This window comes from Pleurodeles waltl, chromosome 10 (genome assembly GCF_031143425.1).
Source record: "Pleurodeles waltl isolate 20211129_DDA chromosome 10, aPleWal1.hap1.20221129, whole genome shotgun sequence".
NCBI lineage: Eukaryota > Metazoa > Chordata > Amphibia > Caudata > Salamandridae > Pleurodeles > Pleurodeles waltl.
Window position 1 is genome coordinate 118,838,209 of NC_090449.1, and position 27,871 is coordinate 118,866,079.

At 44.2% G+C, this 27,871-nt stretch overlaps 1 protein-coding gene across 1 annotated transcript in view; it reads left to right on the forward strand.

Moving 5' to 3' along the window:
- Positions 1-27,871, forward strand: part of LOC138262384 (kinesin-like protein KIF19) — a 696,763-nt gene that overhangs the window by 239,863 nt on the left and 429,029 nt on the right. Inside the window, exon 11 of the mRNA XM_069212284.1 lies at positions 8,028-8,298. Coding sequence (XP_069068385.1) covers positions 8,028-8,298 — 271 coding nt within the window. The remainder of the gene's footprint in view (positions 1-8,027; positions 8,299-27,871) is intronic.

The window sequence follows — 27,871 nt, forward strand, 5'->3', positions numbered from 1 at the left end:
TATTACTGAGCTGCTGGTGTATTACACTATTGAAAACACGTGGTACAGTCCCTGAATATTAGATGGAAATACATTTAGAATTTGGACAAGAGTGCCTGCACGCTGTCAGTGACCTCGACCAAAGACGGCATTGATTGAATCATCAAGTCAAAGCTGTTCTGAACAGGGCTCCCCAAAATACGCTTAGCCCACGGCCCACAAGAGCCTTAAGACCCCTCTGTCCATTGGCAGTAAACTGTTGCAGGTGTCTCGCAAGACACTCACAGGAGCGCAAAACTAAACGAAACAAAATAAAAAAAGACACATGAGTGGAAACTGAGAAAAGAAGTCTTAACAAAATAAAACAAAGTTAGCTTTAAAAAATAAAACTTAGCAATTTTGTTTGTCCTGCTGGGCACATTTTTCCAGTCACAAGCCTTCTGTTTGAGGGGCACTGGAAGTTAGAACAAAATTTTACCTCGATCACGTTGAGAGCAACAGGCGGGCACTAATTACCTTGAAATCAATGAGTGCTTGATCCCTGCTCCACATAGAGGAACGGTAATGATGCCAGACATGCCCTGACGAATTACGAGGCTGGAGAGAAGAGTGCTACACAAACCAACAAATGGTGAGTGATAAGTGGGCTCCAAGCCCTTCACATGCGAGGCGCATGCACTTGTAGGTTGGACCCTAAAAACGATGAGATTGTCACATAAAAATACTTTCGAAATCATCAATAAGTATTTCACATATAAAAGTTCCAGAGTACATTTTTTTACTCATGTGAGACAATCGTGAGACACTTGCGGGATTCGCTATAAAACATACAGCACCACTGCTGTTCTCACACACTTTCTTTTAGTTTAGGACTCCCACTGGGATAATACATTGAAAAAAAATAATAAAATGATATAACATTCTACAGCAAAGCCAATAGGCTTGTCTTGATTATTATTGTAGTCACACCTTAAGAAAGCCAATACAATTACCTTGGATATTCATGTAATCACCACTTCAGACAGACAATAGGCTTCCATTCACAAAAATATTTGACAGCCCTAATAGGATTGGCTACATATAATGATGTAGTGTACCCTTGATAAAGACAATAGACATTCATTGTAGATGAATGCAATGACACCTAGATAAAGCCAAAAGCCCAGGAACATAGGTTGATGTGGTGACCTCTTGACAACGCCAAAAGGCTTCCTTTCATATGCTGATGGTGTCTCCCCGTGACAAAGCTAATTTGCTTGTCTTCATTTAATGATGTGATGATTCATTGACAAAGCCAATAGGCTTGCAGTATATACTGCTGTGGTCATTCCTTCACATAGTCAATAGGTTTGCCTTTATATAATGAAATGGTGAAAAGCTTTGTCTTGTATTCGGATGTGGTCGCCCGCCTCTTGATAAAGCCAATAATCCTCCCTTTATTTAATTGATGTGTTAATCTCTTGTATGAAAACTAGCTCGGCAGAGAGGGAGTAGGCTTCCCACACTGCCACAAGTTTTTTTCTTCAAAAAATAAAAACAAGATTCTGGGTGACCTGGGTGGGACCATGGCATAATAAAAAAATAGTCAAAAAAGTGAGACCATATCCCTCCCCCACCCCAGTATGGGTGCAAGTTGGGGAGTCAGTGGGGTTGCGGGGGCCTAGGCCCCCCCCAACAGCCCCTGACAGATATCAAGTTGTAGATAGACTGGGACACCCAAAAAATAAGTAACAAAAATGTAAAGGAAATAATAAATGAGTGGCTGCAGCCGCACATTCATTATTCATTGCTTCTGCTAAGGTGCTCCCAATAATTAATTCCCTTTGTGGGCTAATTTGCAAATGTTTTCCTGGTTTATGGTGCTCCAACTTACACAGAGGCACCACTAACATGTTACAAAAATGTTGTGGGCAGCTGCAGGGAGAGTGACAGTACCCACACAAATCTAATATTAAAAGTCACCCTGTTTTTCTTGGGGTATATGCAGCTTAACCCCAGAAGAGATAAGAATGTTCCTATGGTTGGAACGCTTGCTCTCCAACTAAGGTTTGCTTGGACGTCTTGTGGTGGTGTAATGGCTATATTATGTAGCCTGAGGAGTTAAAAGAAATACTTTAACATGTTTATTTCGTTGACAAACCCAATAGGCTTTACTTTTATAAACTAATGTGATGACCCCTTGGGAAAGCCATTGAGCTGGCATTATTTAAAATAACACCCCTTTATATTGTGATGAGAACTGTCTTTGGCTGTGCAAGGGGGAGGTGACCCTGTTGAGGTGAAGTGAAAGGCTCGTCTGCCACAAGACAGTGATGATACAGTTTACTCCCCAGTACATGACCTCCACACCAGGATAGACTTGCTGCTGGGTACTGCCACTATGGGACAAAAGGTAATGCGTGCAGAATACCTCGCCCGAACCCTCTCTGACCACTGCCTATTACTGATAGAGCTAAGCTTTGGAAAACCGCACCCCAGTATACCCACATGGTGCCTACATACTGTTGCACTGACTGATCCCCCATTTAGGGAAGAGCTATCCACCTGTATTGCACACTACCTAGAACATAATGGACACTCAACCACTCTCTGCGCCACTGAATTTGATGCTCACAAAGTGGGGGAGAGGGGACACTGTCTCTCCATGAGTTGGGGGTTAGACACACACTACATAAAGAAGTAGTGATGTTGGAATGGCAGATGCGACTGCTGGAGGAAGGAGATGTGGGCCGATTGGCCAATCTGGCCCGTCTTCATGATCTCCCCAAACTACACAGTGAGCCGAAATACCCCTCCACAAACATGACTACAAATTCCACATAACGAGGCTGCACGCAGAGGGTAACCGTGGAGGAAGATTGTTAGCATGGCTCGTTCGCGATGAACATCAACACATCCCAAAAGGAGCCATCAAATTACACGACAGCTCTATGGCCACCATTTAACCTGCCATTAATGAAGCCTTCTGAGATTATTACCACACTTTATACCATGCTCTCCAATGCCCTGCACAACTTGAGGGGCTAATAACCAGTGCCCCCCTGGCCTGACTTTCTCCTTTACAAATAGTACAAATAGAGGAGCCCATCCGGCTTGAGGAACTACGTGCAGCTAATGCCCAAAAATCCCAGAATAAAACACCAGGTACAGAGGGCCTGCTGATAGAACACTATGCTGTGTACTCTGCATATCTTGCCCAACCCCTGTTAGAAGTCTTCCAGGAGGCATGGACATCGGGAGAGCTACCGGCATCACAACGGGAGGCATTGGTCATAGTTTTACCTAAACCAAGACGGTACTCAACAGATGTACAGTCATACCGACCACCATCTCTGCTTAACCTTGTCTGTAAAATACTGGATAAAATATTAGCAAACAGACTTCTCCCCCTCGTCAAGACGCTGGTCCATGAAGACCAATCTGGGTTCATGCCAGGCTGCAGCACGTTTCTCAACCTTAGGCATTTTTTGTGTATAATACATGAGACCCCACCCGAGGTGCACAACCAAGTTGCGGTGTCATTGGACATTGAGAAAGCGTTCCATACCCTTAGCTGGGAATTTTTGTTCACAGTCCTGCGACGTATGAGCTTTGGCCAGAGATTCCTGAAATGGGTCCATACTTTATACATTGAGCCGACAGCCAGGGTGAAAACTGGGCAACTCATATCTAATAGCTTCCCGATTTCCAGAGGCACCATGCAGGGATGGCCACTTTCGCCACTGTCATTTGCACTTGCCATGGAGCACTTAGCTTGCTATTTGCGCTTGCACGTGAGGGATTGGGGGATCTTGGATGTGGATGCCTATCATATTATCTCACTCTAAGTGGACAATGCATGGATATCTGTTTATTCCCTCTGACCTCGATCCCTTCACCCCTTAGGCATACATGCCCAGATCACTGTCTATCCTGGTGCTATGAGTCCATCACATTTCTGGGCATACAGCTATACCACTTTACAGAAGCTCTTAGGGATGGTAACTTGAGTCGTGAGCTTTGTTTGCTCCACAGCTCTCTTTCCTTCTGGAGATCCTTGCCACTCTCACCACTTGGAAAGGCAGCGATAGGTAAGATGCTAATACTGCCTATATTGCTCTGCAGCCCTTCCCATATTGCTCCCCAGGAGCTACATTTGTTAACTGAATGGCCTATTACTAGAATTAATATGGGGACAGGACAGAAGCCGAGTGGCATCAACTACTATACGCACCAGCTCACAGAGGGAGGATTAAGTGCACCAGATTTCGAACTAAATTAGCTGTAGCACAACTGCAGTGGCCCCTGCGGAGGCTCAGTGAATCCCCTAGTGTAGAAAAAAAGATGGTGCAAATGATATTGGGCGACACTGCTATTTACCCCTGGTTAACTGATCGTACACATCGTCCACATGCTGGCTCTATCCTGATGTGGATAACTCAACAGTGTTGGGACCGTTTTGTGAAGGGCACATCTCACATCCCCCATACTCCCCTCTGATCCCTATACCCCACATGCCTGGTGGACCCACCCTAACCGCACACCATGATTTAGTCCCTTGAACATGGGGGGGGATCGCGATCCTGGGGGATGTTTTCAGTGACGGGGACATAACGCCCTATGTAGACATCATGGAGCTTACCTCTTTGAGGCCAGGCTATTTCCTAAACCATCATGCTATCCACCAGTTACTGAGAAGCACATAGGGCATTGGGGATGCGGAGCCACCGCATTCGCCTGTCCTGCACACATTGCTCTCAGATATAGGCCAGAAAATAATCATATCACTACTATACTCAGCACTGATCACCAACGTCAATGCTATATTGGAGGGAGTATTTGCAAGGTGGAACGCTGTCCTTCCACAACAACTAACCTTAAAAACACAGGTAGGGGCACTCTGCCACATGTGGGAGGTCTCCCTCAACCCCAATTCCGGTACACTCAATTCAACTACATTCATCAGGCGTATTTATCCCCACATTGTATTAACCGTATGTTCCCCAATTCCACACCTAGAGCCCAAGATGCAGATTAGTAATGACAGGATTTTACCATATGGTAAGGGACTGCCTCCCACTATTGAATGCATGGCACATCCTTACCGCTCAGATTGCAGAAATAACGGAACACCCCTTGACCCTTACCCCTGAATCATGCCTTTTGGAAGTATGACCCAGAGCCAAAAACAACAAATACCTCCACAGATTCATTGATATAGGATTTATTTTGTTTAAGAGGCAAATAGCCATGCAGTGGAAGGCATCCTTACCGCCGGACACTACTAAATGGTCCCAAATTGTCCTATTGTGTGCAGAAGTGGATGCAAGCGTCTTACGTTCGTTACGGGATGGAGGCCAGCTACGTACGGGAAGTGAAAGCTGGGGTATGTTTGTGGCAAAGTTGGAAATTGAAGGTAACACACCCACCATGAAGGAGTTACTAAACATTGAGACACCACTCCTTACCTACATACCCTCACATACCAGTGACATGGTATTACATTTATTAGAAGTGTGGATTCCGATTACATCATAGATGATATCGTAAAACACCACACGGATAACCCTCTGTGGATATTTTCCCCGTGCTTATCTCCTGTTGCAACACTTCACACTGGCATTAGTCTTCCCTGTCAGACTTACTCGGCCCTCCAGGTCTGGGCCAGCTGGACGATCAGCCATGATACACTCATTATAACACGCATGAGTGGCTCTCTAACAACATATGGGCAGGATAATATTGGCTTATTATGCCTAGCAATTCTTACTTGATTATTGTTCCTATGTGATTGTAATGTGACCTGCAAGACACTCTTGTGTTTCGTTGGGGTCTATGGGATGTACCAAAGGATCTAATCCTACTCCTTCTCCTCCTCCGTGGCATTACCCTTAAGTCTGTGATTGTTCTTGTTTGTTGCATGATAAAATAATAAAAAGACAGTGATGATACAGTTAGGTATAGTAATAAGATCATACTCAGCGCTAAAAAAAACATAGAAATTCAATAAAAAAATAGGTTAAAGTTATAGTTAGGGTGGGTTATAAAATGTTACTTTATGCTACAAAAACCTTAGAAATTCACTGAAAAAATAAAGTTTAATGTGATGTTGTAGTTAGATTTGGTGATAATGTCTTATTTATCAGTTACATAGAAACATAGAAACTCTGTGAGATTCTGCAGGGTTCCTCCAATGATTGGAAACATGCATATCACAATGCAGTTTAGAACCAGTAGTGAAAGCAGTGCTGGAAAATCAGTGCGGATGGCATCATGTAGTGCTCAAGAGTGCATAGCTATTCAAGTTGATTGTATTGCAGCTCATGTAGAAAATCTACTCAAGCTGCAACAAATCTAATCAAGAAGCAGTCCTCTCACAAAGCAACCCTTGTGTTAGGAAATGGTACCAGGGGGCACCAAATCTCCCTCATGCTCACATTCCTGGACGCTCGTAAGAAACAAATCTGCCACAGAGCGATGGACGGAATTTGTCCAGAAGTCTGCATTACAAGAGTAAAGCGGAGTCACCAGATTCCCCTAATTCCACAGGTGGAATGTTGAATGAGGCGTTCCGCCCACCCTAGTGCAAATGTCAGTTAAAACATACCATTTTAAAATAAAAAAAACACTGGTATTCACCAGTTATCATTATCAGAGCTAACAATAACTTGCGCTCCAGCCATGCTCTGCTAATGACCTCAAATATTATATACATCACTCATGGCATGTTCAATGATATCATTGATGACATCACTGATGACATCTGGAATGACATCATCTGGCAAGGCCATGCTCTCACCCCTACCACATTTGCCCAACCAATTGCTGCACAGATGCTCTAGCTGTGCATAGTGGAGGATTAGCCAGAGGGCTTGGCCTCCTGTCAGGCCCTGGATCCTACATCCTGTGTACTCTTGCATGCACAGTGGGGTTTTGATCAGAGGACCTGGCCTCTGGCTGAGTCCTGTTCACAATCCCACCTTGGATGTCCAACCGCTCCTTGGACACCCAATCTGCATCTCTTTTCTTGTTTTTCTGGTACAACAGTTCTCCCACTGTACTGCCTTACAAACTTCAGCACCATGATACCAGGCAAGCTCATCAGGGAAGCTTACATGAAGCAGCACTACTGTGGAGTTGTGAAGCTTTGATGGTGGCTGTTGCAGGAGTACCGCAGTTGCTCACAGGAATGCACCGCTTGGTCCCTTTGGACTACCTAGGTACCTGTGACATGAACATTAAAAAACATTTTTTTGCCTCTGGGAGGATCCCTATGGGTTGCTGCCATAAGGTGGGGGTGTCAGTGAGTCACTACGCTGCCCCACATAGCCTTTTAAGGATGCAGGGACTGACTCCCCAAATCCTGTAATGATGGTTGCAATATTGTCTTCTGTATTTCGCCAGCCAATGAGATAACTGAGAACCATAGGACCAATCCATCAGCATCGAAATTGCCAACAGGAAAAAAGCTCCCTCAGCCAATTAGAAAGCCCTTTATTTAATTTTCTGTCCCACGGAGATCTTGCAGGATGAACTGTCCTGATATACCTAACTTTTTAACCCCTTCAAACTCAACCCAAGCACCATTTTAAAACTAATTTCTCAAAAAAGGCTGAACAGCTCTATACCAAATGAAAAAAGCACATCATCTAAGTAAAGTTAGAACTTTCAATCAATTTCATGTCATTTTCTTCAGCCGTTTTTTTTGTATCAGAGTGCAATGTTTCCCATACATATATAGTAAATCAATGTTTGTGGATACTTGGTTATTTGTTTGCCCCCCTCGCCAAACCCAACTGATTAGTATGAAACTTTCTATGAAGGAGATGAGATGAATGAAGTTTTTTGTTGGAAAAACAATAACTTACCTGTATGGTAAAGTCCAGTGTTGTAAAGTACCTAAAAATGACTTGCACAGTACTGACCTGCATGGTAAAATCTGCACAGTAAAGGTATGCATGGTAAACACTGCACATTAAAGGTAAAATACCACTGGAAGTTTGTGTCAAATATCAGGTTCTATTTTGCAACTACCTACCTTTCTCCCAAAGCAACATGTTTTTTTTCAGTCAGAGTTGGAGCAGCGGTTGGCGAATGCAAAACGAAAAGTGTTGCAGCTAAAAGAGATCCTGCCAAAAGTGATCAGTAACAATGAGCAACAGGAGGTGTTAAGGCTCCTTTGTAAGATTCATGAGCTTGAGGTGGAGAACACAGAGTTACAGGCTGGGTCCATGTGGAAAGAGAGTCACTTGTGCCAGAAAGACATTGTCCTTCAGAGATACCAACAGCACAGATCAATGTGCGAGGAAATTATCCGACAACAACTCATACTGATAGAAGGTAAACATGTGACCAGAAGCTTTAAAACATCTATATTATGCAGTGTTTAATAGTTTTCAATTGTGAAATGGAACTTGATTGCGGTAAAAAGACACCTTTCTTCTTGGTAGCCCTGAAAATGTAATACCAGCTCTCAAACTTTGGGTCTTTTACAGAGTTGCATGCTTGAATATTCCCTGTTGTCAATGTAGGAGACTTTATTAGTCAGTGTTAATCCACTTATGTGCCCATACACTTAAATTACACTGAAAACAGCTATAGACCATATGTGATCAATTCGCCCTCATCATGTGACTTAAACTCTCGCCAATGAGGTGAAAAGACCAAAGTCCCAGCTCCTCGGAGAGGGTGTGCTGCTCAGATGTTTTTTTTTACTACAAACTAGGTGACAATAAGCCAGTCCACAGAGTTATGCTTTTCACTTCACACTTAGGTATTTGTATCTCTTAAATTCCAGGATGGGCAATCTGGTATCAAAAGATTAGCAATGTTTCTGCCCTTTTGTGATTGGCTGGCCTTGGCTTGGAGCTTTCTTCATAGTTGACACTCCTGATAAGGCAAGGGTGTTATTCAAACCTTGTCTTTCCTGTGGAGCCACAAATATTAATCTTGAAGATTCACATTAAAAAATCTATTTAAATATTTATTTTAGGTATTATATCACGTAGACCGTGCCACAAGATCAGTAGAATGCTTTAGTTAGAACGTGATGTAAATACAAATAATGTGAATCAAACAGGAGATTTGGGAAGGGAAGAGGAACATAGGATTAAGACAGAGCATGGGAGGGGCAGGTGGTCCAAGGAGGTGAAAGATTAGACTGGAAAATGCTTTTGTAGAGATGAGTCTCTGGGCTGTGCTAACATCACTTAGGATATGTGGCAGATAGCTGTGACATCTGTCAAAAGGTCCTCAAAACCACATTGAATCACAGGGAAGCAACAACCATGTGTTTTCTAAATAAAATGACCCCCATTGGTGGTTCATCCAAGAGTGCGCCTCCTGTTATGATCAAGAAACGCAGACTTGATACTATAAAAATCAAAGATTTTCACCCCTTTGTGGCTGTATCCTGGACTGTCAGCTTAAAAGTGGTTTCCCAACCACCGAAACTCTTTTGATGAATTTTCCATCAACAATTGCAGACAAGTCTATTTTAATGAAAAAGCCCTCTAAAGCACTTAAAATTCCATCGACGACAGCCTCTATACCTACCACTAAGCAGTCATCACCATCGATGACAAGAACTTTGCCACTGTCATCAACAGCAAGGCTGATGATACATTTCTTTCCATTTATCATAATACCAACAATTACTATCTCAACAACCACTGAAGATTACACCTTTACCTATGACCATGACTCCATTGATAATCACTTCATGTATGGTCTTTCTTTAAATGGTCACCCTTCTAGACTGAGCTGTTTAACAACCACTTTCCAACTTGTGCCTCAACATTTTTTGATTCCCAGCATAACTTTAATGCAGACATTTTCACCTATACAGATCAGATATCACCAGATGAACAGCTGAAACTTAAAAAACTACTTTCCTGTGATGAAGGTTATGACGTGAATGAGACATAGAGTGAAAAGGAACTTTTACCTATACAGATCAGATGTCTTCAGTTGAACAACCATTTAAACGTTTTAGACCGACCTGTTTGACAACCATTTTACAACTTGTATCTCAAAGTTTTTGGGAACTTGGCATAATCTTAATGCATACAATTACACCTATACAGATCAGATATCGCCAGTGAGAGTGAAAAAGACATCTGCATCCATGGGTTGGATGGTCCCCAGGATGAGATGACTGAGATCACTGAGGTACTAGTGGCTTTCTGGGATTCTGAAATACATTATAGATATTTTTTGTAATCACCTATCTCCACGAGAATAATATACATAGCCCCCTCAATGTTTACAGTTACTGCTCTTTCTGCAAGCCTCATACATCTCAGATGAATCCTTTGTGCCAGCATTACTTTCTTTGCATCTTTTGTATGCTTCTTTTGATGCACAACTGCCATCTCCTGTGGATTTAACAGCCGATGAACCTCCTGCTAAGCAGAGATGGCATACCCCTATTAACAAGAATGACAGCATCACAACACTGATTCACATTGAGGTCAGGCAAGACACTGATAAAACTACAGTTTCTGAGTATGATGACTATGTTCCTTGTAAAGATCTCTGACCTAAACCACATCCAAGGGATTCAACACCAGATGATATCCATTTTTTTCACAGCATGACTGTAAGGGCTTCCTAAAAATTCAACTTGCCAATCTCCACTGTGGAAAAAAAGATCTTTTCTGCTTCATTTTAATGAAAAATCTAGTGCTCAATCGGTGCCATTCCATTGTTGATCACCTCTGGGAAGAGAATCTTACTTACATGAAAAACCCCGTAAACAAGTGATTTTGGTTTCTAGACTAAAACCATTGACTCTGCTTCAGCGTGCGTACATAATGAAGTTAATCAGTTGACAATTCCAATAATGTTTGCAAAAGTGTCTTCAATGCTGGGTTTACCCTGTGTTCATTCCATAGGGATAATGAAGGATCTATGTGCTCTACATATAATATATAATGATAAGACTTTGCAAAATTTCAAAGTGAATAGTGATGTGGCTTGCTCACTTGGCATGAGGCAGAGGTACCAGCCCGGCAGGATACACTTATACTACAACAAGCTTTCAACCCACCATGCAAACTCCTTCTTCTCACTCACCAAGAACAAGTTCACACCCAAAGTTCTTGACCTCTAGTCTACCTGCCTCCTCTCCTCTCATGCTGGTTGGCACGAGATTACGGGTATTCTTTCCATCCTGGCAGCTCATCACTTCAGATGCTGGACATAGTCCATCATAGTCAGCCATAGAGATCATTTCAAAACTGACAGCAAAACCACAGAAAAAAGAGCCATCTTCTGCCGCAGGTGGAGATATGAAAACTTCTTCAGAAAATGACAACTAAGCCAATTCCAAAATCCCAAAACAATTAGAGATTTTAGTAATGATTTTTCCAGGTGTCATTTATCCCTTGAAGACTGTCTAGGGGTGATGAAAATGGTAATATTGCTGCAATTCCTCTACCAGTTTATAAACATCTATATCCCTCAGACTCAGTGCTTTTGAAAAATTTTGCAGTCTCTACTGATTGCACTGGACTGGGATGGAAAGCAACCACGGATTGCATGGGTGAAGGTTACACTTTGATTAGAAATGGGTGGGTTCAACGCTACAGATTTCTGTCTTTATTATCTATGTGCTCAGCCGCAACACACCTATTACTGGATGGACCCTGGGCAGTACACACCACATCTTGCCATTAAACAGTATGCCGCAGATCCTATGTCATTATCCAGCCTGCTGCTCCAAGCAGTAATATTAGCACTCTTAACTGCACCTTGAGGGCGTGGCAGGCCGTAGGAGCTTGGACTGGTTGATGACCTCTGTATGATCCGGCAATGCTGTTTGCACAGCACCCTAACCTCTCATTCATGCAAAGAGTCAAAGGCATTAGCTGTGTTTTGTGATGCTGGGTTGCGAACACTTGGGGATTTATTCCCAGATGATAACTTCATTTTCATCTGTGACCTCACCACAGGTTCTAATGAAGTGTTGCACCCACTGAAGACCTTTCCTACTTTAGGAAGTTCCTCAGTGTCTGTGGTAACTTATGCAAAAGTACTGGCATATGTATTGATTAAGCACTGGTGCAGCTTGCTGGTGGTTTTCTCACTGGACAGGTTGTAGGGCATTTTAATAGTCCTTTATGCTAAAAAAAAGTCCCCCTTGGCAACACTTAGCACCTCTTTATGACTACGGTGCAGTCTTTCAGTCTCTACAGGTTCATGCCTATGTACCTGCTCAACAGAGATGTGGCTAATGGGTTGTTGAATGGTCTGTGATGTAGCACTTAAAGCTGCTCCTGCGAGGGTCTCGTTCTTCACGACATCACTGGGGACAACTAGCATGGTAGGCCTGCTCAGTGGGTGCTCCTGTCTTGCAGTTACAACCCCTGGGCCTGGGGCAGATGGATGACATCTTTGACAATTGCAGCATCCATGAGGGGTCGGATGAGTGCTGTTTGTTTACAATGGCGACCTCCAGTCAGGATGCAGACCGGTGCTCAGCTTTTGGAAGTTGCTGCCATCGGACCGAGGACATGAGGTCTGCTTCGGCTGCAACAATGACTCCTCACTGGGTACAGGCAGTGGCAGCACCAGTCCTGCAGCATGCTGCAGGGGTGCCAGAGAGCAGGACGTCACTCTGGCTGATAGCTGTTTTATGCATTTCACTGGATACTGGGAGAATCCTCACAACTTTTGTTGGCACCAGCTTTGCTCGCAGTGGTAGTCAGCTACTTCTGGGAATCCCACATGCAAGTAACCCACTGGGCTTCTCCTCTTTCCTCCTACTGGCTCTAGCATTCTCCTTCCATTTCTTGTTAGGCAGGCAGGCTTTTCAGCACCCTCAGGTCAACAAGAACTATGAACTGGAACAAAATGGATTCATTTTGTCCCACTTTCATAATCATTTTCCAGACAGGGATGTGCAACCCTTGTCTAAGGTCCTGGAATATGCGTGGTTTGGTTCCTTTTAAAATGTAATTTTCTGGCTGTATTGACGACATCCTTTGAGAAAAGTGAGGGCTGTCATAGCAGGCAGTGTTTGAGACTGGCTACAAGAATGATTATCCAAAACATGTGCATAGTGAAGTCTGAAGACTCTGCAACTGTCTGTCCTCAGCCTACCTGAAGTAGCAATCAGGGACAGACAAAAGTGAAAGCCCTGGCTAGAAATTTGGCCACCTTTAACAATAGAATCTGCTGACAACACCTACACCGCTATAATCTACTACATGTCACTGCTCAGGAACATCTAATTGGCAATCCCTTACCAAAAGGTCCTCATAGAATTTCTAAAGGTAGCCTTGTCTTCATTCTCCTCACTTCACTGCCTGGGTCTCCACTCTCCAGCTACTAGAGTACAAGCATTACATTTTCACAGCCTGGGGAAGCTGTATCCTCCCTCTGCCATGTTAAACTACGGGTCATCCATAACGGATTCCAATGGTCCCAACTAACATCCTAACATTGGACATAAAATCTAAATATCATGTATGAGCCACTCATGCACAAGGTACACACTCATTTGATATGCAAACAGAATGTCAGTGCAATAGTCTGGGTGCCACACTGAAGCTGAGGTTTTACCTGTCTGGGTTTGGGGGGCACACTTATCTTCAAACTGACTAAAGTTCTGTTTGGGGCTGTTAATACGCAAATGTTACTACGTTGCTGTTAGAAATCCGGTCTTTGGTTGGCAGTCAGGTTACTCCAGTATTGGAACTTTCATAGATTCACATGCTTGAATCCTTCCCTGTCGTCGAGATGGGAGCCCCGGTACATCAAAACAGCAATATAGAAGCTACTGCAATGAGAAAAAGCCAAAAGGCTTTCACTTTAGTAGCCTATCCTTGTCTCTATGAGAAAAAAGGACCAAATCAAATCCCAGCCAATCAGGCTTCCCCTCCCTCTAGAATCCTCCTGAGAGAAGCTCCATTCCCTCAGATTTTCTACCGCACGTCGTGCTAGGGAGTCTCCTTTGAGTTCTGCTCAGTCAATCTCCAGAGAAGGCTATCACTACTGTTTTTATTTTTTTTTAAAGTGGATTTCTTCAGCAAGTAAGGTGTAATCTTCTTACTTAACCTAAAGGAATTGTATTTTGTCAAAATTCGACATGTCAAATAAGAAAAAGAAAAGTCTTTTTAGAGCCTGCAAACCCTGTGGGAAGAAAGGACTTCACTTTGAAGACCCACACAAGACGTTATTTATTGCCTCTATTCTGACCATGTAGCCAAAGACGGCAAGGTATGCAGAACCTTTTCTAACAAAACCCTCAAGGACAGAGAGGGTAGGCTACTGATTTGGCTCCAGAAGTTGAAATCCAGATCAAACCCAGTGTCTGGTTCTGACAGTGAGGAGTCCTCCTCCTCATCAAGAAAGTTACAAAAAAAAAGGTAGATCTCTTCATGCTTACCATTCTTAGGATCCACCTAGAAAAGCTCTTAAAGAGACGAAACAGGTGTCTTCTAAAGCTGGCAATCCTTCCAGTTCTTCACACAGGAGTTCTGTTTCATCCAAAAGACACTCTAAGGAAGGTTCTGTCTCCTCAGAACGCAGCAAAAGAGCGTTTTCTGAGCCTCCAATGCCCCCTCCTGTGGTAACACATGTCATTAAAAAGCCATCAGGAAAATCTGCGACAACGACACCGCCGATGACAGCGTCGACAACGGCATCGTCGACGGCAGCATAGTCGACGGCAGCGTCGAAAGGTGTGTTAATAGCTTCGTCGTTGACTATGACAACGTCTACTGTCTCTACGGCTGCTTCCTCTTCAATGATGCTCATATCGCCGAAGTCCTCGCCGACGGCGTTTGCGGTCACTTCGTCGACGATCAGTATACCCATTGTTTCTCCTCCGTCGACGATGTTGCCGGTGAGACCGCTGACGATGGTGCTACCGTTGTCGGCCTCCTCGTCGACGAGATTTTCTCCGTCATCATGCTGTCTCCATCGGCGATCCTGTCGGGGCCGCTTAAAAGACATAAGAAGTCTGATTTACTCTTGCCACTGGTTACATCTCCAAGTAGGGTATCAGCGTTGGTACCTACACATCTTTTGGAACAGGAAGATTCTGAGGACGAGGGCCAGTTTGGGATTGCGTATAGCCCATCAGAACTGCATGGGAAGTGCCAGGATCTAGAGGAGGACAATCAGAATGATCCACACTCATTTTATTCCCAAACACAGCAGTATCCCTATAGGAGCAGATGGTTTCTTTGCCGGGATCACTCATAGCTGACTTACAGCTGATGTTGGATGACTACAGAAGACAGTTTCCGCCAGCCGGCTCGGAAGTGTAGCATCCATCTATGCCACCCTCTTTGCCTCTTCCTTCGACTCTGGTTCATCTGTGGGTCCAGCCATTGCACGTACTACCACAGACGCCAGTTTCAATCCCAACACAAGATCTGTCTTCATCTGATGATAACAGAGAGGAGGGGGAATTGCTGGATGCCATAAGAGATTGGGATGATTATCAGATTCCTGCTGTGTCCTCACCCTCCCCAGTTCCAGTGGATTCCCCTCCTGGTGACATCCGGGCTTTTCACAATTTGTTGGAAAGAGCTGCAAAGAGGTTTGAGCTTCCCATGCCCATGAAGCATATGGACTGTTTCCTGTATGATTTCAAAGAGCCATTTCAAAAAAGTGTAAAGTCTATGCCAATTGCGGATTATATATGGGATGAGGGTATCAAGGTAATGAAAAACCCGGCGACCGTCACCCTGGTTTTGCCTTGCCTTGACAAGAAATATAAGGCCCCAGAAGACTCTTCGGCATGCCTCAAGGGGCCATCCCAAACAGGACTCAGTCAGTGCCCATGCGGCACAACGTAGATCCAGAAACCCTTTAGCGCCAATATCTACTCCACCGGACAAGGAGGGTAGAAGGCTCGATAATATTGGGAAGCATTTCTCTTTGATGGCTTTGCTTATGATAAGAGCTTCTAATTCTTTGTCTATCATAAGCAGATATGATCAACAGCTATGGGCGGACATTGCTCCCTACTTAGATCAGCTGCCAGAGGACTCTAAGTTGGAAGCCAAGAAAGTCTTGCAAGAGGGTGAGCGGTCTTCTGCTGAAGTTATAGACTGTGCGATGGATATCACCACCACGGCTTTCCGGCAGATGGCAGGAGGCGCGGTTCTAAGAAGGCAGGGTTGGCTCCGGGCAACTTCGTTTAGGCCTAAGGTTCAAAAGAAAATTCTGGACCTTCCTTTTGATGGTGAAGCCTTATTCGGGGAGCACATTGATGATGCACTTCAATCAATAAAAACGGATACTGATACAGCCAGGTCCCTTGGCACCCTGCAGTTTAAAAGACAGCCCTTTCGGGGAGCTAGAGGTCGGGGGTATTCATCATATAGAGGAGGCTTCCAACAATATAGGTACCCCTGTGTCTCCGCGGCTTCTTAGTCCTTTCATTCCCAGTTCCAACAGAGACTGCCTCTGCAAGCGGCTTATTCGAGACCTTTGCAGAGAGGAAAAGCTGGAAGGCAAGCAAAGGACATAGGACACAGACAATGACTTTCTGGTGTCTCCGGCTGCGAACCTTTCCTTGGATACAAAACTAGGGAGAAGGATTTCTCTTTACTTTCACAATTGGCAAAAGAAAACATCAGACCAATGGGTCTTAAATCTCATTCAATTTGGCCATACTTTGTAATTTTTACAGTACCCTCCTACAAGACCTCCGCTCCCTAGAAGGGTAAAGCACTTGCACTTACTCAAGCAGGAAGTCAAGTCGATGCGCCTCAAGGGAGCTATGGAGAGAATTCCACATCAGGACAAAAGAAAGGGATTCTACTCTCAGTTCTTCCTGGTTCAAAAGAAGTGGAAGAGTTGGCACCCAATCCTAGACCTCAGGGATCTCAATACTTATCTCAAGAAACAATCTTTCCGTACGATCACACTAACAGACATCCTGACCCTTCTCAACCCGGGAGATTACATGTCCACCCTCGATTTGCAGGATGCATATTTCCATAACCCTACACACCCTTCCCACACGAAATATCTCAGATTTGTAGTAGCCAGAGACCATTTCCAGTTCAAAATGCTACCCTTAGGTCTGAAATTGGCCCCCAGAATCTTTACCAAATGCTTGGCTCCAGTAGCAGCTTTCCTCAGAAGGCAAAACCATCAGGTCTTCCCGTATCTGAACGATTGGCTAGTCAAGGCCAAGTCCAGGTCTTAGGCACTGAAGTCCACATGCGCCTGCATCGAGCTGTTCATGAGCCTTGGCTTAACAGTCAACCGTGATAAGTCAGCCTTCCAGCCCTTAAGAAGGAGAACATTTCTAGGGGCGATATTGGACACTTCCACTAACAATGCAACTCCTACAGAGGAGAGACGGAAAAAGCTCATATCCCTCGTGAGGCGCTTACGAAAAAGAAAGTATGTTTCAGTTCGCCTCTTCAAGTCCCTGTTGGGGATGATGTCCTCCTGCATTCCACCGGTACCATTCTCTCGTCTCAGAATGAGGCCCCTACAGGAGCAGTTAGACCTTCAGTGGACGCAGTCCAGGTTTTTTTTCGACTATGTCATCAGAATAACGAAGCCCATGATATCACCTCTGACTTGGTGCACTCCGGAGTCTCTCTTATCGAGGTGACTTTCTTTTCTCCCCCAGCCAGCTCCATGGGTGATTACTACAGACACTTCTCTCGAGGGTTGGATCGCCTTCCTCCAGCACCTACGAGTCAGGGGCAAATGGAAACCACATCAAAAGGCTTTTCACATCAATTACCTCAAATTGAAAGCTGTACGATTAGCGCTTCACGCTTTTCTCCCAAAAATAAAAGGTTCATCAGTACTCATTCGGACGGACAACACTACAACAATGCATTATATCAACAAACAGGGAAGAACCAGGTCTCTGCTCTTATCAAGAGAATCTCAGTGCATTTGGGAATGGTCTATCAGCCAGCAGATAAACCTTCAAGCGGAACATGTCCCAGGCGTACAGAACATCATAGCGGATTCCCTGAGCAGGTCTTGATCGCCCAATCACGAATGGGAGCTGAATCAAGGAGTGTTTAATCAAGTCTTCTCCCTATGGGGAAAACAAAACCTGGATCTCTTCGCCACCCCGCAGAATGCAAAATGCCGATTCTTTGCAAGTCGGGATCACCATTGGGGCTCTTGGGAGAATGCGTTTTCCATGGCATGGTCAGGAATGTATGCTTACGCTTTTCCTCCCATTCCCCTAATACCGAGGGTTCTGGCAAAGATCAAGAACGAACGCTGCAAGTTTCTTATGATTGCTTCAGCATGGCCTCACCAGTTTTGGATATACAGAGCTCCTTCTCCTCTCACAGAACCACAGCATCCCTCTACCAGTGATGCCATCCCTGCTAACAATGAGGGAGGGCCAAATTCTCCACCCGGATCCGGCTTCACTTCACTTGACAGCCTGGCTCCTGAACACCATAAGTTTGCACATCTAGATATACCTTTGGATTGTAGAATCATCGGGATGCAGCTGAGAGTACCAGCAAATGTTATCATCTGAAGTGGAGGAGGTTTTGCTCATGGTGTACACAAGCTCAGGTGCATCCTTCCTATTCATCGCCAGAGCAAATACTTCCTTATCTTCTCCTTCTGGCCAGATCGGGTTTGGCTATTTCCTCGATTAAAGTCCACTTAGCAGCGATTTACCACTGTAGGTGTGCAGATAACGTGCATCCTTTGTGGTCCGTAAGGGTCATAAAGCTGTTTCTTAAGGGACTATTCAGGTCTTTCCCTCCAGTTAGGCCTCCTCCTCCATTGTGGCAGCTTAATTTGGTCTTTTCTCAATTAATGAAACCACCGTTTGAGCCAATTCACAAGGCAGATTTGAAATTTATATCCTGGAAGGTCTCTCTCCTTCTCGCTCTTACCTCAGCCAGAAGAGTGAGCAAGATTCAAGCATTCACAATCCAAGACCCTTTCTTGCAGTTCAAGAGAGACAAGGTAATTTTACGAACAAACCCAAAGTTTATGCCTAAAGTCCCTTCAGATTTCCATATTAACCAGCTGGTGGTACTGAAGTCACATTTCCCAAATCCATAGCCGCCAGCGGAGCAAGCTCTGCATTCATTGGACGTTCAGAGGTGCCTGAAGTTTTATCTTGATAGAACTAAGCAATTTAGACAATCAAACCAACTTTTTGTGGCATTTAGTGCTCCGCGTAAAGGCCGAGCGTTGTCCAAGCAGGGGATTGCAAGGTGGATAGCCTCTGCGAGTAACTATTGTCATACAGCAGCAAGAAAACCTTTGCAGAATCCAGCGCGTGTGCATTCAACAAGGAAAATGGCTGCATCCACAGCGCTTTTTGCAGGGGGGCCCATCCAGGACATCTGCAGGGCAGCCACTTGAAAGTCAACGCATACATTTGCGAAACATTACTGTTTAGAAGAAACTCAGCAGGGTGATCTGGCGGTAGGGCAAGCGGTTTTATGACATCTATTCCAGGAACTCTGAGCTGTTGTATTCCTTTATTCCTTTTTCCCGCCAGCCCAGTATACTTTGCGCACATTGTATAGCACTGTTTCTTCCTTTGAGGTTGTGATATTACTTCTTTTTCTGGTCAAGGTGCTATTCTTTTATCATGTTTATTGCTTATCTAGTATTGTATCTGTTCTGCATGATATTTTTCTTCAGTTATTCTGGTTATATATGTATGTTCTATGACAATATGTATATATATATATATATATATATATATATATATATATACATAAGTACATGTATATGTATGGATATATACTATACAATGTGCTTCATTAGTGCTTGGTATTCTGATTCAAGCATGTGTATCTATGAAAGTTCCAATACTGGAGTAAGAAAATTAGTTACTTACCTGTAACTGTAGTTCTTCAGTATTGGAATCTTTCATAGATTCACATGCAACCCTCCCTCCTCCCCAGGGAAGCTCACCGTTACCTGTTTTCTTCAGATACTCTGGCACTTGTGCTTGGAAAAATCTGAGGGAATGGAGCTTCTCTCAGGAGGGTTCTAGAGGGAGGGGAAGCCTGATTGGCTTGGACTTGCTTTGGTCCTTTTTACTCATAGAGACAAGGATAGGCTACTAAAGTGAAAGCCTTTGGGCTTTTTCTCATTGCAGTAGCTTCTATAGTGTTGTTTTGATATACTGGGGGCTCCCATCTCGACGAGGAGGAAGGATTCAAGCATGTGAATTTATGAAAGATTCCAATACTGGAGAACTACAGTTACAGGTAAGTAACTAATTTTCTTACCCTCTATCCAAGCAAGGACCCTCTCACTAGTCAGGGTAAGTCACACACAATCCAAATTATCCTGTGCCCACCCTCTGGTAGCTCGGCACCAAGCAGTCAGGCTCAACTTAGAAGGCAAAGTGTAAAGTATTTGTGCAATCAATCATGCAATAACACAGTATAAACACCACAAAAATACACCACACAGGGTTAGAAAAATATAAAATATTTATCTGGATAAAATAAGGTCAAAACAATCAAGAGTTGAAATAGCAAGGGACCGCAGAGGAGGAGATGAGTGAAAAATGGGGAGGTGTGCGTCGGTTTCGCCAGACGCACACAGACAATGCGTCAATATTTTTCACGCAGCCAGGGCCTTGTGTCTATTTCCGGAATGGCAGACTTGGATCCTCTTCAGGTTGCGGGGTACTTGTACACCCCAGGGACGATGCGAAGAAATCCTGGGTGCGCAGGAGGAAGTCACAGGAGCTCCGTCGATCTGGTAGGCGATATGGGCAAATTTCTGTTGCACGGCAGGCACTGCGTTGATTCTTCTCGCAGGAAGTCAAGCTGCATAGTTCAGGCTCAGCTATGCATCGATCCAGTGGGCTGTGCGTCAAAGTTCCAGTCGCGACGCTGAGTCAATCTCTACCTGGGGAGCCGGGCTGTGTCGTTCTGGTTCAGCATGCTGTGATTTTCTCACCAAGATGCAGGTTGTGCATAGTTTCTGGCAGGCTGAGCGTCAACATTTTGCCGCACAAGGAGTTCTTTCAGAGATGAAGGCCCTCATTCCAACCCTGGCGGTCAAAGACCGCCAGGGTGGATGTCGCCGGAAGCACCGCCAACAGGCTGGCAGTGCTTCACTTGGCATTCTGACCGCAGCTTTCCGGGTCCATTACCCCCGGCTGGGAGAATCCTCCATGGCTGCGCTGCAAGCAGCGCCGCCATGGGGATTCCGACCCCCTTCCCGCCAGCCTGTTTCTGGTGGTTTTCACCGCCAGAAACAGGATGGCGGGAATGGGTGTTGTGGGGCCCCTGGGGGCCCAGCAGGATTTTCACTGTCTGCATAGCAGACAGTGAAAATCGCGACGGGTGCAACTGCACCCGTCGCACCCCTGCAACACCGCCGGCTCCATTCGGAGCCGGCTTCTATGTTGCAGGGCCTTTCCCGCTGGGCCGGCGGGCGCTCCCTTGGCGTGCGCCCGCCGGCCCAGCGGGAAAGTCAGAATGGCCTCCGCGGTCTTCTGACCGCGGAGCGGCCATTTGGCGGTTCCCGCCAGGCGGGCGGCGTCCGCCGCCCGTCCTGGTCAGAATGACCCCCGAAGTCTTTTTGACCCTGAGACTTCAGAAAACAGGAGGCAAGCTCAATCCAAGCCCTTGGAGAGCAAGGCAGCAGGTGCAACAGCAGGGCAGCAGTCCTTTGCAGAAAAGCAGTCAGGTGTGTCCTTTGGGCAGCCAGGCAGTTCCTCTTGACAGGTTGCAGGTTCAGGTACAGAAGTGTCTGAGTTGGTAGGGTCAGAGGCACTGTTTAAATATCCAAATGTGCCTTTGAAGTGGGGGAGACTTCAAAGAGTGGCTTAGTAGTCCCATTTTAGTTGCATCCTGTCTGCCAGGGTCCCAGTAGGTGGTTTGGCAGTCCATTGTGTGAGGGCAGACCACTGTCCTTTGACATGTAAGTGTCAGGCCTTCCACCCTCCCAGCCCAGGAAGACCCATTCAGTATGCAGATGCAGGTGTGACTGACCATCCTGTGTTTGGGGTTGTCTGGGTGAAATGAACAAGGGAGCTGTCAACTAACCCAGCCAGACGTGGATTGTAAGGCACAGAAGGATTTAAATGCAGAGAAATACTCAGTTTCTAAAAGTGGCATTTCTAAAATATTAATAATAAATCCAACTTCACCAGTCAGCAGGATTCCGTATTACCATTCTGGCCATATTAAACATGACCTTGTTACTCCTTTAAGATCAGACTCTACCACTCAAACAGTATATGAGGGTAGCCCTAATGTTAGCCTATGAAAGGAGCAGACCTCACAGCAGGGTAAAACGAATTTAGGAGTTGTACCCTACTAGGACATATATACTACACAGATACATGTCCTGCCTTTTCCCTACATAGCACCTTGCCCTATGGGTTACCTAGGGCCTATCTTAGGGGTGACTTATATGTAGAAAAAGGGGAACTTAAGGCTTGGAAAGTACTTTTAAATGTCAAGTCGAATTGACAGTGAAACTGTACACACAGGCCTTGCAATGGCAGGCCTGAGATATGGTTAAGGGGCTACTTATGTGGGTGGCACAACCAGTGCTGCAGGCCCACTAATAGCATTTAATCTACAGGACCTGGGCACATGTAGTGCACTTTACTAGGGACTTATAAGTAAATTAAATAAGCTGATTGGGTATGAGCCAATGTCACCATGTTTTAAGGGAATGAGCACATACACTATAGCACTGGTTAGCAGTGGGAAAGTACGTAGAGTCGGAAAACCAACAAAAACAGTGTCCAAAAAGGGGAGGGAGGCAGGCAAAATGTTAGGGGTGAAAACCCTAATGCTGACAGGTCTAACCGTTGCCACCACCAGTAGTTCCATATCAACAAATGAGGGCATGCTTTGTTCAGCCCTCCAGGTCACAGAACCAGGTCTGGACTTTGGCATAACCAAGGGTAGGTCTTGGCTGCAGCACATGTGCTAGATTAGAGTGTTAGCTAGGCCAATAAAGAGTTTGAATACCAGTTTTGCATGTTGTTGAGTCACTAAGGGCAGGGGTGAAGGCCTGTGTAACATGCAGGTGACATTGTAATCCCAATAGATACTGAGAGTATTGATGTGGACAAATTCATCAGTTGGAGATTTTTTGGACACCAAGGAAATGCTCTGACTATCACAATCAACTACCTTTACTCTTGCTTCTCTTAGGCTTCTGCCCCTAAGGATTCCAGTAGGAGATCCAGTTGAGAGCCTGCTGAGACTCTTTTAGCCACCATTGCCTCCAAAGCCAAATAAAGTATCTAAGCAGTCTTCTGCATTGCCTTTCATAAGGGAAATTGCCCTCTCTTCAAAGATTTCCTAAGACACCTGTCTTGTTGGAGACCCACAATAACCTCCACCTTGGCAATCAGAGCAATCCTTCCAAGATTTGGAATATCATCAACCCCCACATGCATACAGACACACAAGGTCACCTTCAAAGCCTCCATATAGATCCTCTCTTTGGTATTCAGACATGTCTTCCTCATCTACTCCTACCTTTGTCACCTGTTCACCATCAAGGGAGTCAGCCGTAGATTTCATCTTCACCTTCTAGGATGGTCCTACGAGATGTGCCTCCAAGCGTAAATTTCTGCTGGAAGCTTCTGATACTGCAATCTCTATAATTAAGGAGACACTCTAGCAATGAGCAGTCCCTAGAATCTGCTATCTCTAGTTCTGTTCCACCAGGGCCGTTAGAATTAGAAGTGTAAATGTTTTTCACTTCTATGTTGACTAAAGCTTCAACTTTTTGTCTTCTAAAGAAATACAGGCCTCAGGCATTTGTTTGCCTTGATCTGAAATCTGATTCAGTAGTACTTGTGGCTGTCTGAAAATGCCACAAACTGACACCAGAGACATCTGCGCCTCCATCTAGAGAAAACAAAGGGATGGATGCAGCAGGTCAGCTTCCAGAGCCCTCAAAGCTGCTGGTGGAAGGTGCAACAGATCTTTATGAGAAATGTTACAAATATTTGCAGACGAGTTTCCCAGAGAGGAGGACAAGACTTCAGTAAGATGGTGCAGGAAGGTCTCCTGATTTCTAGTCAAGTAATTGCTGTCATTGCAGCTTTCATCATGGCTTTCATTGTGTCTGTGCCTCAAGTCTCTAAAACCCGATAGCCAGTCAAAAAAAAAAAAATCTGTTATTCTCAGGCTGTTTATTATTTGGTTAACATATAGAAGATGAAATTGTTTGTAAGAAAAGAGACAGCGACCCTGAAAGCAGTTCAGTTGGAGGAGCGCAATAAGTACTTCAGGTCACAGTACTGCTGCAAGGACCATTGATATTGTAAGGAGCAGGTAGTTCAATCCTTTTGATGCTTCTGCCAGCCTCGCCAGCAAAAGCAGCAACATTATAGGTGCACCTATCATCATAGACATGGTTCTAGATCAAAAGAATCCAATCAACTACAATCTGCCAAAATGTTTAATAGTCTACCATCGAAGTTCATATGAAAATCTCTCCATCGTACCCCGTACACCATTCAGGTAGAGGTTGTATCTCTCAACCCTTAAAAGAGTGCAAAATATTACAGATGACTGGTGGGTGCTCACTATTGTTCAAGATGGATACTTTTTCTTTTCAAATTATCCCTACTTTCTATTCCTCCTGCGTCATCACCAAAATACTACTTGGTCAATCTAGGCAAATTGATGTCTACTTTGTTGAAGAAGAGAGCAATAAACCCTTGCCTTCGCCACCAAAGGGGTAAGTCATCTATTTTAGATAGTTCCTAACCAGGAAGAGGGGTCCCAAAAGGACTTCAGACCTATTCTAGACCTGTGACTAACCAACAGAAGGATGAGGGTCATAAGCGAAAGATTCTGCTGATAGCACTCTATCAAATTTTTTGTCATCTTAGGAGCAGTACACCTCCAGTTTACATGCCATCATATTCCAGTAATATAGAAGCACAGGATGTTTCTTGAGTTTGTGGCATAAACACTTTGGACTGCGGTACATGCTCTTAACCCTATCCAAATGTATGGCCGTAGTAACAGTCCACTTATGCTTTCAAACAATATTTGTATATCTATGTCTTCAAATTAAAGTCTCCCTACTACATTGTCTGTGTCTACAAATGAAAACTATGCTCAGTACTGATGATGAATAAGTGGGAAGGGAATCGGGTATGAGAGAAGCCACACAAGAGATAAGGTTGGATTGTAGTCACAGCTCATCACCAGCAAAAGTAGCAACGTTATAGGTTCACCTATTATCATAGACATGGTTCTAGATCCAAAGCATCCAAATGTCAAATGCAGGTTCTCTTCAGGGTTCTGCAGTCTCTTATGAATGATAGTTCTTTTATACTAAACAGAACACAAGATCACAGTTACTGTCTGCTCTTCCATTAGTTTCAATGTGCATTCTATGTTTGCATGGATTTCATATGAACTGTAGGATCCTATAGAAACTGAAAATTTACTAAAGAATCACCCTAGCAGCAGGTGTATTATAATTAAAACTCAAAATATAAATGGCACATTACCTTTATCTCATTAATGCCAAAGAATGTTGGCGAGATTGCTCTTTTTCTGAAGCCCTTCACTCAGTTATTATAACTTCATAACTTGGGGCATGAAACAGAAATAAGAGTTTACTAAGGATTTGTAATTGACTTTTTGAAAAACAACAGACAATTGTTACAGCACAAATAAAAGGTAAGGCAGAGTTCAAATATGTTGGTGCAAGGGACAGCTCATGAACAATAGTTTCAAAATACAAACTAATAAATCTATTTTTCCTAGCTAGTCATTAACCTGAGGCCTGTGAATACAGTGCTGGAAGAAGCCAAAGAGCTCCAGAGATGGGAGGAAAATACTTCCAAGGGAGAAAGGAAATTCTTTGAAGTAATCGTGAAAAATACATTCTAAGATAAACTTGGTGTCCGGCTTGAAAAGTGTCTTACCTGGATACCCAAGAATGCTCTCAAAGAGGAGAACACAGGCAGAGGAATACAAGGTGAAGAGCAGAGCCCAAGCAGAGGCTTCCTTTCATCAATGTGTAGAAAAGCCATGAACCTGGCCACACCCTCGATGTGTCTATTACAGAGTAAGGCTGAAATCGTGCTGCCTATCCTCAAATTCCACTGTAGCTTGTCACTCAAATGAAGCATACTGTCAGGGCTTTTGGGATGTCCACATGGGGACAGAATTGGCTGTGATGTTGATGGGAACTCACCACTGGATTATGATACACATATGACAGTCACAATCCAGATAACAAGACCCCTGTCCCTCCAGTGTGGAAGACATCATGAGTGGTAATGCCCACAGCAAGAAGTGAAAGGTGTAGCCGATAATTCCTAGGACTAATAGTGGATGAAAGGGAGGACACGTATCTGTGGCAAGCCATGATGCCTGGGTAACTTAATGGTGCAAGGCTAGTGGACACAAAAGAAGAGTTGCTATGACATTAATTTCCTGGAGTTTAAGGCAGTTCACCTAGTGCATTTAAAAAAGGCATTTAATAATTCAAACGAGGCATGTAAAAGGGCAGAACAGATTAAGAGCTTTGTATCTTAAGGCACAGAATATTTTGTTGTGACTCTGCCAGAAACTTGTCATTAAAAGTGGTTAATCTCCCAATACAGCAGAATCAACGCTTTGATCCACTCAGAAGGTTCTTTGACAAAAACAGCTGTATATAACCTGTAAGCATTGTTGTCATTTATCCCTAGTGGCTGAGATCTGCAGGACAATAAGGGATTTGCTTGTGACTCACTCAAGTTCTTTATGCCCACAGTCTCCACCTGCCACTTATCCCTTTAAGAATCAAGAGGCATCCAATCCCCTTTTGACTTGTAGTGGTAGATGCCACTGAGTGTCAGAATATTTAGAGCTGTATAGAGAAGTAATAAGCCTTCTGACGTTTATCAAATACGGATGAAAAATTCAGCAGAGAAGGTGAAGAGTCATTTATTGCTTTAGTGAAGATAGTTCTGATGTAGAATCAGGGTGACAAGTCAGTAATCATTTCTTCTATATCATAGGACCTTCATCAATCATAGATGTTGGAAATGACTGTTTCTTCAGATCTCCTAATATTATACATATCAGGCTGTTTTTTTGCTTCACGTTTAGTCTAATTTAGGCAACAGTTTGAGCCTAGCATACAATGTTTGAAAAATAGGTTGTCATATTCTGGTAAAGTGGTCTTTGATATCCATTGGAGAGTGCTCCATCACATTTGACATGTTGAACTCTCACACTCTGAAATATATGTTTCTATTTAAAGTGGTCCTGGCAGTCCCTGCATGCAGCACCAACGTTTTCTAACATTTATGATTATCAATGATCATTCAGAACCAGGACTACAAGTAAGTAGTTGTTTCTTCAATATATTGATAAGTAGACATCAAGGGGCTCATTTACAAGGCGCAGGGCAGCAGTGCAAGGAATGTTTCTCCGCTGCCCTGCATCAAAAGGAAAGGGCAGGAATGTGCCATATCTGTTAGAGACAGCGCATTCCTGTCCTTTCCCCCTGCTCTGGCATGCCATGCGCCACTGCAAACACCCTTGCACCAAGGTGCAAGGGTGTCTGCGGTGTAGGGATGGTTGGTTTTGTGCAGGAAGGGACACCTTTCTACACAAAAACAATAAATGGAGGATTTTTCCTGCTTTCTATGTGTACTGCAGAATGCATCATACATAGAAAGAGGAAAAATGAGGAGAAATAATGTTATTTCCTCTGCTCCTCTCTTATGCCTCCCCTGGGGAGCGAAGGTTTTTGACTCATTTCCAAGTTTACGAAATCTTGTAAATCTGGGAATGTATCAAATGCCATGAGTGTTACGTGGGAACACCCACCATAACACCCCTCCCTATCTCAGTGTGAAGAAATGCAGCGACTCCATATATACAAAGCCATGAAAATCCATGCAGGGTGGCTTTACGTGGCCTTGTAGATATAGATCATAATAGTGACGTTCCTGTGGCACACAGGAGCTTGTAAATAG